The sequence below is a fragment of the Castor canadensis genome, chromosome X, assembly GCF_047511655.1.
Source record: "Castor canadensis chromosome X, mCasCan1.hap1v2, whole genome shotgun sequence".
NCBI lineage: Eukaryota > Metazoa > Chordata > Mammalia > Rodentia > Castoridae > Castor > Castor canadensis.
In genome coordinates, this window is record NC_133405.1 from 97676439 (window position 1) to 97696110 (window position 19672).

Sequence of the window (19672 nt, forward strand, 5' to 3'; positions counted from 1 at the left end):
AGCTATATTTGGAAGTCATTCTTCCATTTCCCTGAAGGATAATATAAGTTCACAGCTGAATAGCTTTATCAGTCTGTTCCATGCTGTACAGTCTCAGAAATCTGACAACCTTATTCATTTGTCCTGTCTCTGTCCTTTTCAGTACATGATGACAATGTCCTGCTGATTGGACCCATGTGTCCCACACTTAATCTCTCTAGAAAAAGTTTGTCCAGCTATACCCTTGAGGTTTCCTCCAGGATATATATTTTTGTGATTTGATTAATGGATAGATTGAGAATTTTTCAAATCTTCAAGTTCTGGTAACCTTTCATGTAATAGTTCTGTGATAAACTGAATTGTATCCCACTCTCCCAAATTCATATGTTCAAGCCCTAGCTCGCAATGTGACTATTTGGAGATAGGATTTTCAGTAGAAAATTAAAGTTAGATGCTGTCATAAGGGCGGAGTCCTAATCCAATAGGACTAATGATTGCTTAAGAAGAGGAAAAGAAGCTGAGCACCAGTGACTCATGCCGGTACTTGGGAGGCTGAGATGGGGAGGATCATGGGTTGAGGCAAAAAGTTTGCAAGACCCCATCTCAACCAATGAAACTGGGCATGGTGGCATAAGCTGTCATTCCAGCAAGGGCAGGAAGCATAAATAGGAGGATCTCAGTCCAGGCTGGCCTGGACAAAAAAGTGTGACCCTATCAAAAATAACCAAAGCAAAAAGGCTGGAGGCATAGCTCAAGCGGTAGAGCACTTGCTTAGAAAACATAAAGCCCTGAGTTCAAACCCCAGCCCTACCAAAAAAAAAAGAAAAAAGGAAAAGAGAGATCTTTCTTTTTCTCCACATACATGCCATGTGAGCATACAGTGAGATAGTGGCCATCTAAAAGCCAGGAAGACAGCCCTTACCAGAAACCGAATAGGTTGACACTTTGCTCTTGGACTTCCCAGCTTTAAACTGTGAGAAAATAGATTTCTGTTATTTAAGCCACCCAGTCTATATATTTTATTATGGAAGCCCAAGCAGACTAACACAAGTTCCTCCCTCAAAATAATCTTTCCTCTTGTATTTTACATACTCATCAGAGAAACCAGACCACACCTTCCATGTGCTTTGCTTGGAAATCTCAGCTACATATCCAAGTTTATCACTTACACATTCTACTTTCCACTCACCTGTAGAATGAAATTCAGCCAGTTCTCTGTCACTCTTTCTGTCAGTATCCTATAATACTTCTCATTACCATCAGAGACCTCACCAGTAGCACCTTTAATGTTCATATCTCTAGCAATGTTCTGTTCAAATATAGCCTTTTTACTATCTTGCCCTCAAAATTCTTACAGCTTTTACCTATTATCCAACTGCAAAACCACTTCTGTATTTTTAGGTATCTGTTACAGAAGCACCCACATCCCAGTACCAAAATCTGTATTAGTTTCCTAGGACTGCTGTAACACATAACCAACAACTAGATGGATTAAAACAAAAGTGACTTATTCTCTCATATTTCTAGAGTCTAGAAGTCTGAATTCAAGGTGTCAGCAAGGTCACAGTTTCTATGAAGGCCCTTCAGGAAGATCCTTCTTTGCTTCTTCCTAGCTTCTGATGATTACAGGCAAATTTGGCATTCCTTGGCTTACAGATGTATCACTCACGTCTGCCTCCATTGTCACCTGGTGCTCTCCCCTGCATCTGTGTGATCTACATCTTTACAAGGTGTTCTTCTCTCTGAGTGTGTCTGTCCATATTTCCTTCTTCCAATAAGGATACCAGTCATTGGTTCAAGCATCTCTCTAATCCAGCATGACCTCATCTTAACTTGATTACATCTGTAAAGACCCTATTTCCAAACAAGGTCACATTCACAGGTACCAAAGGTTAGAGCTTGAACATATTTTAGGAGACACAATTCAACTAACCACACATACTCATCCAGGGTTGGATGCATCAAAGTTTCCTTATAGAATAAGATGAACACAATAAACATAAATTCCATGTCCTCAACTGTTCAACCTAAGTAATGTCCATTAAATACATCCCTTTATATTGAATATTCTTCCTGGGATGAATTCTACATTTCTTCTACGTGGTCCTTTAGTACCTTGCACATTTTTAAAGAGTTCATTTATCACTCTATACTGGAATGATCTGTTTAGAATTTGTCTCCTTCAATAGACTATGAGCTCCTGGCAGGCAATAACTGTGGCTTTCATCTCTGCAGCTCCAGTGCCTAGTATGTTACATGACACATAACAGCTTCCTAGTAATTACTGGAGGAGGTAAAGAGTTTGAAAGGAAGAAAGATGTCTGTAGAGTTAGACTATAGTGACTTGAGGAGTAAAAAGAGGCTGGGACCCCAGAGATGTAGTCAAAGCCAAGACTACATCTGATCTCTCCACCTGCTACTCTGATATTCCTGGAGCTTTCCAGGGTTTCAATATACAACAAACATTCCAGTCACAAAGGAATTCCAGGCCATTACTTGATGAACCTTTAGCTCAGAAAAATAGCTTTTCCTTCCAGAAGCTTCTAGGTCAATCTAGCAGTAGTTTAGCACATAGCCAGCATGCCAGGGGAAGGGAGAGTGATCAGAGAGTGCTATGTGCTGGCTATGTCTTGGATGCTTGGATGGCTAATTCCTGTAAATTGACCAAAGTTGAACTCTTAATGTGGCAGAGTCCTCAATAGCTCTCCCTCCAATGGACTGGTTATCAACTGATGTCAGGGAGAACACATAGTTCTTTTAAAAGTCTTGTCTTGCCTTTACATATATAGCCCATTTTAATGTCAGGAATAAAAAGCTGTATGCCTTGTCTAAATTCTAAAGGAAGGCAGAGAAACAGAAAATCAGGCATTCACAGGAATTAGATAAATGATGAGGAAGTTCTGCGTAGGTATACCCAGAAGAAACTTGGGGGTTTTCAGTGTCTACCTTTTCCCTCTCCTTTCAACTACAAAACTATTGCTGGTATATACTATGCCTTCCTCACAGTCATGCAAGGTCAGGCTGTAATATGCAAATACAGCATTCATAGGCAGGTTAACAATAATGTCAAATTCATTACCATGAAAGAGGACACCAAACAGAATGTCACTCCATGAGTACAGGGACTTTGTCTTATTAATTACTGCATCTCACATGCCTTAAAAAAGTACCAAGCATATAGTAGTTACTCAGTAAATATTTGTTTAATGAGTTATTGAATAAATTTAACTTATTAACCAGGAAACTGCTGTAGGTAGTCAGAGCGTGGTCTTAAGAAAAGGATTCTTAACAAGAAGCTCCTGAGATAAGGAATTAAAAGATCCTTTACCTGTTGTCCTGGTTAGGCAATGTTCTAATTGCTAGGCAGCAGAGAAGCCAGGAAGGGAATGCATATCTCCAAGAGGCAGTTAAGCCTGACATGTATTCCTTAGTCGAGAGTCAGAACCCTGCCTCCTCCCTTTCTTCACTGGCCAGAACATTTAGATATCACTAAATTTATAACTCACCACCCGTTTTGTTTTCTACTTAAAAGAGAACTAAGGCCAAGTCTATTAAGAGCAAATTTTGCTTGGATTAAAACAATTTAGTGGTTGACTAAGCAGTATAAAGATCATTGCTCTTGCCTTCAGCTCCTATTTCAGGATCTTCCCTTCTATTTCCCCTCTCTAAAACCACTAGCAAACAAAACAAAAAGACCAAAAAAAACCAAAAACAGGTATTGGCTACAACTTTCAATCTTCCCCATTCACACGCCCTGACACCTATATAGCAGACCATTTTAGCCTTAACTGCAGATTTTCTGGCCTTCCCTAATCCATCTCTGTGATTAACCCTCCATTTTCTCTCTTCTCTTTGATTTACTTTAGATACCTGCAGCAGAAAACAACCCTTTCCTTGTTGGAATGCACTATTGGTATTCCAGCCACAGTTCCCGGACTCAGCACTGCAATGTTTGTCGAGAGAGTATTCCTCCCTTATCTAGAGATGCCATCATCTGTGAAGGTAATTTTCTGATTCCTCTAGAAAGTGAACTACAGTGAGTAAAGATAGGGGTGAAGGAATTCAAGTGGCTTTAGTATCATTGACTCACTCTAGGTGTGACGTTAACCCTGATAGAGGAAAGGAGAAGGGAGGAGCTAACATGAAGGGAAGTTCTCATGAATAAAAATACAGGATTGGGTATGGGAGGATGGGACTATATGATGATAAGGGTGGAAAAGACAGAAATCACATCATTCAAGTTGGATAGTCGAAAGTTTGACCAGTAAGAATCAAAAGAAACTGATTCATAATGGAAATAGGCCTTTGAAGAGGGTCAGAACTATTTAGAATGTCTCAGGATTCTAACTTTTAGAGCAGCTCAGGGAAGGGAATTAGATTCTTTATTATCACCATATTCACATCCAACCTTTTTCTTCCTCTTCTCAGTGTGCAAAGTAAAATCTCACAGATTGTGTGCTTTGAGAGCCAACAAAGACTGCAAGTGGAATACCTTGTCCATCACAGATGACCTGCTCCTGCCTGCAGATGAAATAGTAAGTACCAGTTGTGCCTTTCCACAGTCACCCTCTTCCATGTCCACATTCAATCAAGACACCCAGGGATAGAAAAACTTTTCCTCTTACTAAATAATAAAGTAGGCCCTTTCCCCAGGCTTATAGTCCAACCAGTCTCAAGAATTATCCTCCTCAACTCCCACGTTTCATTGATCACTACCTTTGGAGCCAGGAGGGCAGAACCATGAATAACTTGGGGCTTTTACCTAACGTCCTCTGTGGGTAGTACAATTATTCCAGCTGGACTTTCCTTCCTTATGTCACTAACTTCTACCTCTTGTCTTTTTGTTCCCTTCAGCAAACAATGCCCCATCAATGGGTAGAAGGCAACATGCCTGTCAGCTCTCTGTGCGCAGTATGTCATGAGAGCTGTGGCAGTAACCAAAGACTACAAGATTTCCGCTGTCTGTGGTGCAATTCTACGGTAAGACTCTTCTCTTCTCCTTGATACCTAAAGAACTTGACTTCTGGAGATGGACTGGGTTGGAGTTTAGTGGTGCATATACATAGATAGAAATCTCAGAGATCTTTATCCCCAAATACATTATATAGATTCCAGAGTATAGAGGTCAGTATCTTGCCACTCTAGATCTGTCTATGGAGTCTTTGGGATAAAAAATTTAAGATGCTTGTATCTGGTGGTTCTTAATTGGTGGGACCTTTTAGCAAGTAAGAAAAACTGAACTCTCTAATGGCGGTGTGGGCAATTAAAAAATAAATTCTGAGTCTAATCTTAAGAACCCTTCTCTTGGCTGGGCACCGGTGACTTGCGCCTAATCCTAGCTACCCAGGAAGCAGAGATCAGGAGGATTGCAGTTCAAAGCCAGGTCAGGCAAATAGTTCACAAGAGCCTATCTTGAAAAAACCCATCACAAAAAAGGGCTGGCAGGGTGGCTCAAAGTATAGGCCCTGAGTTCAACTCCATGTACCACAAAAAAAAAGAATCCTTCTCCTTCTTAATTCACTACTTCCTAGAGACTTATAATCTTTATACATCAATAATGGTGAATAATATTAAGAAATTATCACTGCCACTATGTATTGAATATTTTATATTCATGATTTCAATCCTTACAACAACCTAAACTGGCCTCATTGTCTCCATCTTATAGATGAGGAAAGTGAGGTTCAGAAAGGTCAAGTGATTTGCCCAAGGTCACACAGCCAGCAAACAAGTCTTGATTTATATATAATTCTGTAAAGACTATGCTCCTAACTACAAACACTGCCATGCCTCTAAACCAGTGGTCTTCAACTGGGGATAATTTTGCCATCCCCACCCCCCCCAAGAGTTGGCAATGTCTAGAGACATTTTTGATTGTTACAACTAAAGGGAAGGGTGCTACTGGCATGTAGTAGATAGGGACCTGGGATTCTGCTAATCTTCTTACAGTTCACAGAACAGCATCCCATAACAAAGAACTATCTGGCCCAGAATAGCAATAAGACAGAGGTTCAGAGACCCTGATCTAGACTTTCTAGCCTTTTCAATTCTTCTCTCAAACTGGGTTTTTGAAGACAAGAAGAAACTGAAATATGAGCTTGACCATTTTTTTCTTCTTGTCCATTTTTCTCCAAAGCTATTTGGCCTTTCCACTCAAGCCATATTCTACACATGTCCATGTTAAAGTCAAAGTACATTTTTCTTACAAATTTTCTGGTTGGTTTATACAAATCATAAATTGTTGCTTGGTTATCAAGGTGACTGATGGTGCATCTTATACTGAATAGCCAATGTTTCTTTTTTTCCCCCACCTGCTTTCTTTTAATTGCTTTGAATAACCAGGCCAGATTCATTTCCCCTAGAAACTGTGTAATTGTCCAGTTCACAGTGCTTGAAGATGTCAGAAACCTGGGAAGAATGGCCACTTGTGGCTATTCAGTTTCGCTACTTCCCAGCTATCTCACTGGGAAGCAAGACCTTTTGCCTCTGTGAGCTTTGGTGGATGTTCATTTGTAACTTGAATCTAATAATGTCTTCCCTACCATAATGTCATAAGGATTGAAGTATAATACCAGAGTATCAGGATTAGGACTCATACTGTAAGTAAGCTTCCCATTCTGTAGGCTGCTAAGATTGAGTCCTAAGACTGGTGACTTCTCAGTGCCTGTAGATGGGTATCTCCTGAAAGCCAACTTTGAAAGGACCAGAATTTTGCATACTCAGGGACAATTGTAGGCTCAGGGTAGGATGAGGTTGGCCAGGTCAGTTAGGGGTACGTATGTGGCACCAAATCTCAGAAAGGGAGATTGCAGTATTAAGGATGTAATTCTTGGAACTGGAATTTAAGACTGATCAATGTTATTCTTTTCTCTCCCCCCTCCTTTTTTCTCTCTCTGTTCTTGTCGTTTCAGGTGCACAACGACTGCCAGAGACGGTTTTCCAAGGAATGTTGCTTCGGAAGTCATCGCTCATCTATCGTTCCTCCTACTGCTCTAAGCGACCCCAAAGGTGATGGTGAGTAGCTAAACCTTAACTTCAAAAATACACTGGGGAGGAAGGTGCAAAGGCTGGGAAGAAGGGCTGAAATTAAATTATTCTTCACAACAAGTCAAATATTTGGGGCAACAGAAATGTGTATGTGTGCATAGACAGCTCACGGTTCTCTTTAGAACTATGGGATGGCGTTGATCTTTCTGGTGTATATGTATGTGGAAATGTTCTCTGTAGCCTCTGTCACAATTCTTTCTGATGGATAAAGATTGATTTTGGCTTTTTCATGATTTCCAAACACTAGATAATGCACAAAATAAGTTTCTGTGTGTCAAAGTGGTCTAAGAAGAACTACTGAACGCCCAGATTATGTTACTTTTAAAATAGAAACTAGTATCAAAGTTGTTCCCAAATCTGAAACTAATGTAACCACTGCTCTAACACTCTTCACAGATGCTTTATCAATTCCTGGACCACAGTGGTTTATTGAGCACTCTATTAACACGGTGCTTGAAGGCATAGGCATTGCAGAACAAATGATTATTATGAATCCAGGATTTCAATATAATACAATTAACAATTTAATGTGGCATATGCTAAGTGTCAAAGGAATGGTAAACACATGGTCAAAAAGCGTAAGAAATGTTAAACTGTTGTAGGAAGTTGAGCAGAAAGAAGAGCAACTATGAGTTTTAGTCACCTACTAGCTAGGTGACCTTGGGCACGTCACTTATATTCTCTAAGTTTTACTTTGCCTATCTGTAAATGGGAATGAAGTTTTTAATTGTAAGAATAAATGGTAATACCAAAGGCCACAAGTATCTAGAAGCATAGTCCCAAAAGAGCACAAAATTAAATTCCCAATGTTCTTGGTCAACTAAATACCTAATTTTTTGTTTTGGCAAAATGAAAACTGTAGACTTCCATGGGGATAACTTACTCTTTTGCACTTGATAATTATGCCTTTTTGAGTTCACCTCTTCTTCCCTATGTCTGTTTCTTCTGAGAGTTTTTCTGCCATCAAGTTGTTCATTTGTTTCTCCCATTACTCATTATTAAAGAGTCGAGGCTGTCAAAATTAAAATCAAATATCACAGTTAAAAAGAGCTGACCTATTTTTACTACCACAAAAAATTGAGAAATCTAATATAGTTAGCACTGACATGCTACTATTTTACCAAGCCAGGAAAGAAATACATGGCTCATTAATTTCAGTTTGTATATGGTTAGTTTCACTCTATATATGGTCAATTTCATTTACTGAAAGAAAGTCCAAACCTTTCCCAGAATGTTTAAATCTATATTTCTCTAATGTGCTAATTTATCCATCTCTGACATGTGGGATGTACACTGGTCCAGGAATGATTAGTGAACCAACATTTTATTCACTTAAAAATTATCCCCACAGTGAGGCTGCTCATTTCATTGCCAATGAAGATCCAGCATTAGCTGGAAGCAACAAAAGGGGGAAAAGGAAAAGTAGATGATTTCCTTCATCAGAGAATAGAAAGGGCAAAAGGATTTCAGTACCATTACAGTACAGTTTTAGAACTAGACATATTCTATATTCATATACATTCAGAGCCCCCACACACACACACTTATGCACTCAGAGCCACTCTAGTCTCTTCCAGTTTTTTTCAACCTTAACACAGATACAGACAGACCTGAGATCATGGAGTGAGCCACTCACAGAGGTTCTGCAGGCAAGTACAACCATATGTGCCCATAATGTCATGTACAGACACTAAGTAAGCTCACTCAAGGATGCATGCATATATTATTCTCAGACCTACTCAAATATTTATCCACATATAGTCACCAACCAGACAGTTTACTAGAGAGAAGATGAGATTAATAACTCGGTCAATAAGAGATGCTTGACTGGCTAGGAGAGTTAAAGGACTAGGGGAAGGTGAGATTCATACAAGAGGAAAAGTAGCAAGCTAGTCAGTGGAATGAAAACTCAGGCTGCTAATAAAGTCAACATACTTTTGAATCAGATTTTCCCCTATATACACACAGGGGCCTGGGGCTGTTGGATTTGAGCAGAAGGCTCACCTTGGAATCCCACAAATCATCCCAACTATGTATAAAGGTGGCTGCTACCTCTTTTTCATAACTGGGTCAAACATGTTCTGTGTTTCCTGTCCTTATGGAAGTTTGTTTTTTAATTTTGGGGGTTTTTCTATCCCGTATCACTTCTTGTACTTATTATAGATCACCAACTAATGACATCACTACTTTATTTTGCTTAGAAGCATCTGAGTTAGGCTGTTGTTTCATCTAGTGTACACATCAAGTAGCTTTTAGCCTTTCCTCCTGGTGGGCTGTAATTTTGATCTACTTCAATCTCATTCTAAGAGAGCCCTTCTTTCTATCATGCATTACTTGACCTGGGACATTTTTGGAATGGCTTCAAACACCTCCCTATCTTCTTGACTCTGCCTGGGCTTCTTAGCCAGGCAGAGTAGGTTCCTGAGCTGGACATGATAGTGCAGACCTGTATTCCTAGCTACGTGGGAGGTGGAGACAGGTGGACCAGGGTTCAAGGTCAGCCTGGGCAAAAAGTTAGCAAGACCCTGTATCAAAAAAATAAGTCAGGCATGGTCATACACCAGCTACTCAGCCAATCTACTCAGGAGGCAGAGGTAGAAGGAATCACAGTCTGAGGCTGGCTAGAGCAAAAGCACAAGACACTATCTGAAAAAAAAAAACTACAGCAAAAATGGCTCAAAGGGTAAAATGTCTGCTTGAGGCCATGTACTAAAAAAAATTAAAAAAGAAAAAGAGTAGCTTCCCTACTGGTAAGTCCCACCCCAGACAGATCTTTTTTGAATTTTTCAGTCATAGAACCTTGGAGATGGTAAAGTCCTTAAAAATGATCTAGTCCAACCCCTCAGCCAGCCTAGGGAATCCTCCAGCATCCAGCTGATGACCTTCTGAGGCAGCTCTTGCCAGTGTTGAGTAACACACACCCATTCATACATTAATTTACTCAGTCAAGATACTCCAGTTTCTGATGATGACTTCTAATTGCCCCTTTTCACTACTCAGTCTGCTAGGTAAATTCCTTCTCTTATTCTTTAGGGTCCAGCTCAAAATCAATCCTTGTCTTTTTTGTTTGAAGGCCTCTTCCCACTTCCCTAAATTAATTACTTCCTGTGCTATAAACCAAGAACACCTATCCCAGAGCACCTAACACAAGACTTTATAGTTCATCACATGTCTGTGAATCCTGTATCCCTAGCAATTGATCCGACTGGGTACGTGGTATATGCACAGTCAAGATTTGTTACAGAAATTCATTAACACATCTACTGAATTGTGCCCATATAAAAGGTCCAGTGCTGAGCAATCTAGAGACTAAGAGGTAACTAATAAGGTATCACTGATTGATACAGAGGTAGAATAGTGTAGGGAAGTGGTTGTCGAACATAAGTACACATCAGATTCATCTGGAAGATTTATTAACACAGATTTCAAGGCCCTACCCTCAGAGCTTTTCATTCAGTGGACCTGGGGGGGGGCGGGGCAAATAATATGCATTTTTAAAAAGATTCCAAATGCTGCTGATGCCAGCACTCCTGAGAGCATGCTTCACCATTTACTGTGTGACCCTGGACAAGTTACTTAACCTCTTTGTGCCTTATTTGTCATTTGTTTTCTGCTAATAGGGAATGATAATTGTACTCAGGTGCATTATGAAGGTTAAATTCGTCCAACATTTGTTAAAGTGGATTTAAAAAGTACAGGAAGAGGAATAGTAAGCACACCTTATACCAATTTAGCATCCTTCTGTGGACTGGAAGAGAATAAATATGAGCATGGCTGCTGGCTGCTGGGTTAGAGCACTGTGGTCTTATGGATGCAGCTCAAAGAAACATGAGGTTTTTTTGAAAGGTTCTTTCAGGCTGTTGGGCTCATCTGCAATTTAAAGTCAACCAAATCCCCTAAGCTCTTTTCACACTTGAAGCTGTCAACCCAAGTCCCTATTATTCTGTTCTAGCATAACTTATGTCCTTGAGCCAGAGGCCAAGCTTCACACTTACTCCCTTGACATTTCATCTGTTGACTTTGACCCATAGGCCTGTTGAGTTTGTTTTCTAATCTTGATTCTGTCATCCAGTAGCCCTTTCTTCAGGTTTGGGTACTTCCAAGTTAACAAGTCAGCCTTCTGCGTTTCCATCTGAATTGTCAAATAAAATCATGCGATAGCACAGGGAGCTTCTTGTGAGTAGTATCAGACTACTCAAAAGCAGCCTGTGGGCAGAGTTGTTTACCTGAATATGAATCTGCCTAATATTTCTGTATGCTAGCTCACAATGGCACTCATTTTTGCCACCATGTTGTCTGGACAAACTTGGCCTTGCTCAAATTCAGATGTTCATTGCCTGTGGGGGAAATGCTAAATGGGGCTTCCCCTTTATTCTGGGACTGCTTTCTTTCTGGCACTGCTTCCTTTATGACTGAATGAGGTTTAAAACTGAAGCTCAAGCCACCTAATTACAGCATTTTCTTGTTATCTAACAGCTTCCAGTTCCCACCTTGGCTTATTTTATTAGTCCTTGAAACGTGCTACTATTATACATATGGAGAGATGAACCCCTAGACAGGTTAAGATGTTTGCTCTAGGTTAGCAAAGAAACCTGGAGAGCAACCAGGTATAGCACACAGCTGCACTCTCTTGTAGAAGTACACCACAGAAGGCAGCCCATGCTCCAAGCTACCAAACACAGCTAAAAATTATTTCAGTCCCACAGATAACATTAGCATAATTCTCATTTTCCTTTTCCTTAATTTGACTTTTACTGGCTAATATATTCACATAGTTCAATGTTTTTTTAAAAAAGAAAAACACCTACGCACTATTTAGGGAAAAAAAAGTCTTGCTGCTACCCTTTTTCTGATCTTCTCAATCTTCCGCAGCTCCGCAATCAGTTGGAGTCTACATTGTTGGTTGGGAGAGGAGCAAGAACATAAAAAGATACTACCATCAGTCTTCCCCGCACACTGTACAACAGCTATGCTACTGTCTTCACTGGTCCTCCGGTACCCTGGTCTCCCTTCTCAAGGTCTTAGCTTCTTCCTGTCCCCAAACCTCTTCTCCAAGATATGTGTATTGCTCACTCCCTTGTTTCATTCAAATCTCATCGCCAATATCACCTTCCCAGAGAAGCATTCTTGACCACCTAGTCTAAAATAACAATTCTTACCACCTTTCCTTGCTTTAGTTTTCTTCATAACACATTCTTTTTTACATTTGTTATGTGTCTTCTTTCATTAAAATATCAGTTCTGGGCTGGGGCCTTGGGCAAAGCGGCAGAGCATCTACCTAGCAAGCATGAGTCTGAGTTCAAACTCCAGTACCACCAAAAAACAATAAACAAAACAAAAGCAGAAGTTCTAAGAGTGTTTCCATTTTGTCTACCACTGTTCTCTCAGAACATAAAACAGAGGCACAGAGAATGTTCTCAATACATATTTGTTGAGTGAATGAATGAATGTGTCAGAATGACCATTGTGTGAACATTTTACCTTTTGTTAAAAAAATGCTATATGGGTACTAGTTTTGTTCAGGAAAAGTAACTACTTCCAAGCCATATTACTTAGGGGTCATAGCAGACTCCCTTTGTAGCTGCAAATCCTGGCAAGACCTGAAAATTTGGCGTATGACTGGTATTTGGCTTAGGATGCCTTCAAGCTCTACTGGCCAGTGAGTAGAAATTGGCCCCATTGTTCCAGGCAAAACAGCCATGAAATCTGCTCAAGTAGACTTCCTTCAGGCGCCCTTTCACACAGGTTACAATAAATGGACATCGCACTCATCCTACTCATTCATCCTACTCACTGGTCCTACTCAGAAGTGAGCCACACACTTTTTGCCCTATGCATTTATTTTGCCGGGGGCATTCCTGGGAAGCTATGAGGTCAGAGCTTTGGAGGCCTGATATTTTTCTAGCATCCTTCTCCTAGAAGGCCCTCACTCACTGCCTATCTTCCTGCCAATAGGCTTTAAGATTCAGCATGAGCTGAAGGCTTTGGATATTTAGATTGCTATAACCCCACTTCTCCATGGGTAACTTCAATATTGGGAATTATTAAAGACCTCTTTCTTGTTCAGACAATTTCCCTAGAGGCTTGTTTCCCTTGGAAGTGGTGTGATAACATGGATTGCTCTGCCAGAGACTTGGAGAAGTGATTAAAGCTCTTTGCTTCACCCATTGATATGCTCTGTCGTTAGCTCTGGCTAAATGACATCTTTTCTACCACTCTCTCCTGTGCTGGTATCTTCTCACTGTGAGAACTGAGCTATCCAGACAGAGAAAGGGCTTATTGGTCCTTCTCCTGGGTTCTCAGTCCTCTCCTTCGTTAGTTTCCCCATAGTGTTTACTAATCTTTGATTGTGGCACAAATTTCTTTAGTCCTTGTGTTTTAGCATACTTGCTTGTGTATGCATCTATCTTCCAAGCTTGAGAGCAAGGGCTAAACCCCTAGCAGTATCTAGCTTGATGCCTGGTATGTAATAGTCACTCAGCAAATGTTGGGGGTTTTTGCCTAGCAACAGCTAAACAAAGACTTTTAAGACCCCTTTGATATGTCCTGACTTTCCTTCTGCCCCTCAATCTCAGGAGACTGGGACTGGTACTCAAAAAATCTTTGCAAAATGTGATGCTAAGTCATATCTAATTTCCATAACAATGACCCTGTTATTTCTCTTCTTTTTCTTTTTGTTGTTTGTGTATCAGGTCAATTAGTAGTATCTTCAGACTTCTGGAATCTTGATTGGTCATCTGCCTGTTCATGCCCTTTACTCATCTTCATCAACTCCAAAAGTGGCGATCATCAAGGGATTGTCTTCCTCCGAAAATTCAAGCAATACCTTAATCCGTCTCAAGTGTTTGACCTATCGAAGGGTGGCCCTGAAGCAGGGTAAGCATGGGGTAAGGGATGTGTATAATTGGGTATATAGAAGGGACTCCCCATCTATACATTCTAGAGTAGAATAAGTTCCTGGAATTAACCCCTGTACCTGGGCAGATGTACAGCCATGTAACTCCAGAGCATTTTGTGTTGGTTGGTTGGTTGGAGGGCTTTTAGCTCAGTCCCAGAAACTCTTTCAAGCTTATGTCCTACTCCCAAATTTGCTTCACTTTTTTCTGATTGGAAGAGGTAAAACTAAGCCTCCTGACCTCAGAGGAAGAATCAAGTGGATACTGCTGTCCAACTTTTCTGCCATTTATTCTTTCTTCCCTGGGATCACACATACAGGCCTATTTTATTTTGGTTCCTATGAGCATGCTGGCCATTCTGCAAGGCCAGCAAATGGATTAAACCAGGTTACTAATGGCTTCCAGAGCAAGACTGGGCCCAAAATAATGTGAGTTGAGGCAAAGCCTGATCTCTGAGATTACCTGCGTGAAACTGCCTGTGATTAGGTACACATAGAGATAAAGGCTAAGGGAAAAGAGTCAGGTAATCTGTTATCAGGGTCTTAAGGTAGCAGGGCTTGGGTCCTTATACATTTTAAGAAAGAGTTATAAAAAATCTGACTATTCATAAAATGACCATTTCCCCTTCTTCCTTTCAGGTTGTGCATGTTCAAGAATTTTGCTCGTTTTCGTGTTCTGGTTTGTGGTGGAGATGGCAGTGTGAGCTGGGTCTTATCTCTGATTGATGTCTTTGGATTACATGAAAGGGTAAGTCCCTGGTTGACTTGTTCAGTCATCTTAGAGAGAGTTGGGGTGTGGAGCTGCCCATTTGAAGAAGTCCCAAGTCTTCATTCTCCCTGACTATAAAGTATGTTTTCCATAGGATCTAACCACTTTCTGGTTGTTGGTCTGTGTGAAAAAGAAATGAAGGAGTGGGCAGAAAGAATAAGCAGTGCTCATTCTCTAGGCTTCAAAGTGAAGAGCTGAAGGGGAAGAGAGCAAGTAGAAAGGAAGAGGCCATAGGTAGCATTCAGCCCCCAATTTCTTTACCCTCCTGAGGCCACTGACTTAAGTCTCAAGAGTGGCGAAACTTTCTTTTACTTCTCCCCCAAACCCTAGGCAGCCCCCTGCTCTTATGATTCCAGCAGCTTTGTCTCCTGAGGCACCCTGACTATTGGATCCAGCCAAAATAGAAAATTGTGGTTATATTTTGCCTTTATAACCATAGTCATGACTTTTCACATATTCCAGCAACTTTCCATTTTACTAAGTATGTTCTGAATTACTAATAGTGGGGGCCAACTCATTAGAGACAATTTAAATCAAATTCAAATATCCTCCAATTATACTTCCTAGAATCTGAAGTCCCTTAAAACCACTGGCTTTAAGACCATAGTTCTTCCCAAAGAGCACCCTTTGGGTCCTTTAATGGGTGAAACTTGGTAGAAAGGCTGCCTGAAAAGGGTGTCTCCTTTTGTTCTTTCAGTGTCAGCTGGCAGTCATCCCACTTGGAACTGGCAATGATCTGGCCCGTGTCCTGGGATGGGGTGCATTTTGGAACAAAAACAAGTCGCCACTTGACATCCTCAACAGAGTGGAGCAGGCTAGTGTGAGGATTCTTGACAGGTTAGTGGCCACAAGACACTTGTGCTTCTTCTAGTCCCATACCAGTTACTCCCAGTTTTATCATCTCAATCAGGAATGCTCTGAACTCTCTCATAGAGCCCCATTTACTTTCTGGCTTCAGTGCAGGGAAGTTTGGGATGCCTTGTCTTCGGAAGCCAAGTCTACAATGGATCTGTCAAATTTCATTGAAGCCCTTTTACAAACCTAAAAGATCCAAACCTAAAAGAGAAGGGGTCTCATGGGTTCTGTGAACCTCCTTCAAATTGCATAGCCATCCATGGGAAGCATACTTTTTCTTACGAAAGAGTCTATAGTTTTATCAGGTTCTCAAAGAAACTTTAAAAGGGAGGAAGTTCACCAACAACTGGTTTAAATTGTCTCTTCTCTAAAGAAGAGAATGTATTGCCATCCTATCTCCTAAGAAATAAGACTTATTATGCTGGAGGCACATTTGAATATTTGGTTGTGATTGCCCACAAGGATTTCCTAGGGTGCTTTTTCAAGATACCAAACTGGGCCCACCACAAAGATTTAGTAGGTGTTGAGCAGAGCTCTGGTATGTGTATTTTACAAAAGCACCTCCAGTGATCTTGATGCTACCTCTGGTTGAGATGCACTGTACTCTGAGAATCCTGGGAAAAATTCCTTCCATTATACTTGCCTAGATAAGTCATGAAGTAGAGTTCCCTCTTGTGGTATACCTTGAGATCAGGTGACCAGAGATTTCTTGAGTACCCCCTGCAACCAACCTCCCCCTACCACATAAGCAGTTTGACCTCTTTCTTGACCTGTGAAACATTGATTCCAATGTGTAATGAAGCAGAACCCTAAATATCCGTCTTTTAATTTCATTTCAGATGGAGTGTGATGATCCGTGAGACTCCCAGACAAATCCCACTGCTGAAAGGACAAGTTGAAATGGACATAACAAGATTTGAGGTAACTATTGCCCATCTGAAATTCAGGCCAACATCTTCATCACAAGTAAATAATGGGCAAAGCCCAGAGAGAAGCTTTTGTATTTCCATGGACTTGATGAGAACATTGAGAATTGGAGACATGTCAGTCAGCAGCTATTTACTAAGAATGTGTTAGGCAATAGGGACAGGATTCATTTAGCTATTTACTTATTCATACACTCAAAATATTTATGGGGTAACTACTATATGTGAGATACTGTTTTAGAAGATGTTCTTATGCTAGTGAATAAAGAAGAATGACATAGTCTCTGCTGCCACGGAGCTCACAGTCTACTTGAAGAGATAGAAAAATAAAGTTTTAATAAAGTAGTATGAGATAGTATATAAGGAAGTAGAAGAACACACAGCAGGTGACATATATATACATATATGTATAAATACACACACACGTGTATGTGTGTGTTTGAGAGAGAGAGAGAGTGAATGAATATGAATCTGGAAAGGGCAAGAAAAGGCTTCACAGGGTAAGTGCCATTTAAGAAGAGACCCAGCTGGGCACTAGTGGCTCAAACCTGCAATCCTAGCTACTTGGGAGGCTGAGATTGGGAAGATCATGGTTCAAGGCCAGCCTGGGCAAAAAAGTTCGTAAGACCCCCCTTTTCAATATTAAAAAAAAACAGGGCATGGTGGTATGTACCTGTCATACCAGCAGGAAGAGTAAAATAGGAGTATCATGGTCCAGGCCAGTTTAGGCAAAAAGTGAGACCCTATCTCCAAGACAACTAGAACAAAGAGGGCTAGAAGCATGGCTCAGAAGAGGTCTGCTCTAGGAACAAACATGTATTGTCCCAAAGACAAGAAAGGGTATGGAATAGTCAGTTATATATTCATAATGGCTGGGCGTAGAATTCGGGGATGGAGCATGCAGGGAGGGGGACTAAATGATGAGACTAGAAAAGTAATCAGGGCCCAGGTCAGGAAGGGTTGATAAACCATGGTAGTAAGTTAGGACTTTTATCCTAACAGCAATGAGAATTCTAGAAGGGGTTTTCCCCCCTTATTTATTATAAAATTTCCCAACATACAAGGAAGTTGAAATGGTAAATTCTATCATGAACATTTCACTATACTTGCTTTAGCACATATCCAGCTATCTATCCATTCTGCTATGTAACAGAAGGGTTTTAAGCAAAGAAATTCCATGGAGTGTGGAAAGACAATTGAAGGACTAAAGACTAGAGGAAGGGAGAAAAGCTAGGAAATTCTGAAATTGTCTAGGCAAGAAATGATGGTGATTTGAACTGGGGAAGTACTAACAGGGATGAGGAGAACTGGACATATTTGAGACATATTGAAAAAGTAGAATTATCAGGACTTGGTAGATATTTGAATGTAGGAGGTGACAGCAGGGAGTAGAAGTTGTAATTAGGAGTATAGACTCAAAAGCCAGACTACCTAGAATCCAGTTGAAGCTCTGCTACAATTGATTCCTTCTCTGTGCCACAGTTTTTTCCTGTGTGAAATGGGGATAATAATCTTTATCTGTTAGGGTAGTTATTGCAGTTACATGAAAATGATATATACATATAGCTTGGGACACAGCCTGGCATATAGTACTATTTATATCATATATATATATATATATATATATATATATATATATATATCCATTTATAAGGATAGTTATTATTAGTAATATTTTAAAGAGGTGACATGCTGGTATTGGAAAGATATGGATTCAAATCCCAGTTCTATTATTTGCTCACTATGTAATATGTAACATGGAACAAACAGTACTCACTTCACATGAGTTTTTTTATTATTAATTTAAATAATAAATAGACTATACCTCTTATTTCTAAAATGACTACAGATTCACTATTATCTCTGAGGACCTTCAACAAGAATGAGGCAGTTGAGGTGCTGATAAAGAATCAGGAGGAAATAATGAGGCTGTGAGGAATAAGAATGCGCAGCACACTAGGTCATGGTGCTAAGACTCTAAGGCTGAGTGCTCACTGTTTCCCTCCCCCTCCCCAGGCTGCTGCCATACAACACTTAGAATCTGCAACTACTGAGCTGAACAAAATCCTGAAGGCCAAGTGTACCATGGAGATGATCATCGCCACCAGGTTAGTTTTCCTTTGCTTCTCATCCTTTGAAGTATTTTTGCCTCTTGTGGGCTGTTCCCAGGACAGATATGGATGGGCTCGTTTTGATAGTCTGGGGTGTTAAGTCAAAGGAAAGTATGTGTTTATATTTCCAAGTCAGATTACTCCCAACTCAAACTGCCTGAATGGAAAGTTCAGGAAAGAAAAATGAGATTGAAGTGAGGCCTCCTGCTTCTTCAGAGACAAAATCACAAGCAAGGTATTTGGAAGCAAGGTTAAAAAAGGGAAACACAACATTCTGGACCAATAGTACAGATACCTTGCTTTCCATCTTTGACACTGGGGAAGGTCTCTGTAATGCCTACCTGCAGCTGATCTCTCATAACCTGAGCAACACATTCCCATTTCTACCTATGTGGATCATTCATCCTTCCCAGATCTTCTTGGGGTTCCTGCTCAATCTATTACATTCTCATCTGAGAAACACTTCCCACAAAAGAGACCTCTGGACATCATTATGTTTATATTTTATTAGCTCACCCCTTGAACCAGAGCTGACTGACCCAGGGTAAAAACTGACCTAAGTTTAACCAAGTAAATTCTCTTCTTTTGAAATTCAGAATTAGGACCAAGAAATGCTAATCAACCTGTCTTACATATTTCACTTGGGAAGTGGTACAAAACTGACTAGAATGGGAATGGAGCATATTTCACCATATGTATGGAAAAAAGAACAAAGAGGGAAGGGAGGCAAGTTGGAGAGAGAAGGACAGGGAGGAAGGAAAGAGAAATCAGGAAAGACAGACAGAGAGGAAGAGGAGAAAGAGACTAATGGTGTTATAAGAGAGAAGGGTTCTGGACCTAATGGTCCATGTCCCATCATGTCATCTATCTCATCTTTCCAGATTCCTGTGCTCAGCAGTGGAAGATTTTGTCATTGATATTGTTAAGGCCTGGCATCAGATAAAACAGAACAACACAGCAGTAGAGTCTATAATTTTGAAAGTAAGTTTCCTTTCCATTTGTGACTATTTATACATATGTGCCTCTTACTGGGAATTGTCAAAGAAAGGCAAAAATGGGGAAGGTCCAACCTCATTATCTTCCATCTTTA

The 19672-nt window shown here is 40.4% G+C and overlaps 1 protein-coding gene and 1 long non-coding RNA gene across 2 annotated transcripts in view; one reads left to right on the plus strand and one right to left on the minus strand.

Annotated features, from left to right (window-relative positions):
- Positions 1-19672, minus strand: part of LOC141419714 (uncharacterized) — a 73233-nt gene that overhangs the window by 37282 nt on the left and 16279 nt on the right. The window contains exon 2 of the long non-coding RNA XR_012444331.1: positions 7910-8038. This is a non-coding gene — a long non-coding RNA (uncharacterized lncRNA). The remainder of the gene's footprint in view (positions 1-7909; positions 8039-19672) is intronic.
- Positions 1-19672, plus strand: part of Dgkk (diacylglycerol kinase kappa) — a 75966-nt gene that overhangs the window by 35481 nt on the left and 20813 nt on the right. Inside the window, exons 6-15 of the mRNA XM_074062182.1 lie at positions 3846-3981; positions 4408-4514; positions 4834-4959; positions 6891-6993; positions 13719-13902; positions 14561-14669; positions 15388-15527; positions 16385-16466; positions 18488-18579; positions 19464-19563. Coding sequence (XP_073918283.1) covers positions 3846-3981; positions 4408-4514; positions 4834-4959; positions 6891-6993; positions 13719-13902; positions 14561-14669; positions 15388-15527; positions 16385-16466; positions 18488-18579; positions 19464-19563 — 1179 coding nt within the window. The remainder of the gene's footprint in view (positions 1-3845; positions 3982-4407; positions 4515-4833; positions 4960-6890; positions 6994-13718; positions 13903-14560; positions 14670-15387; positions 15528-16384; positions 16467-18487; positions 18580-19463; positions 19564-19672) is intronic.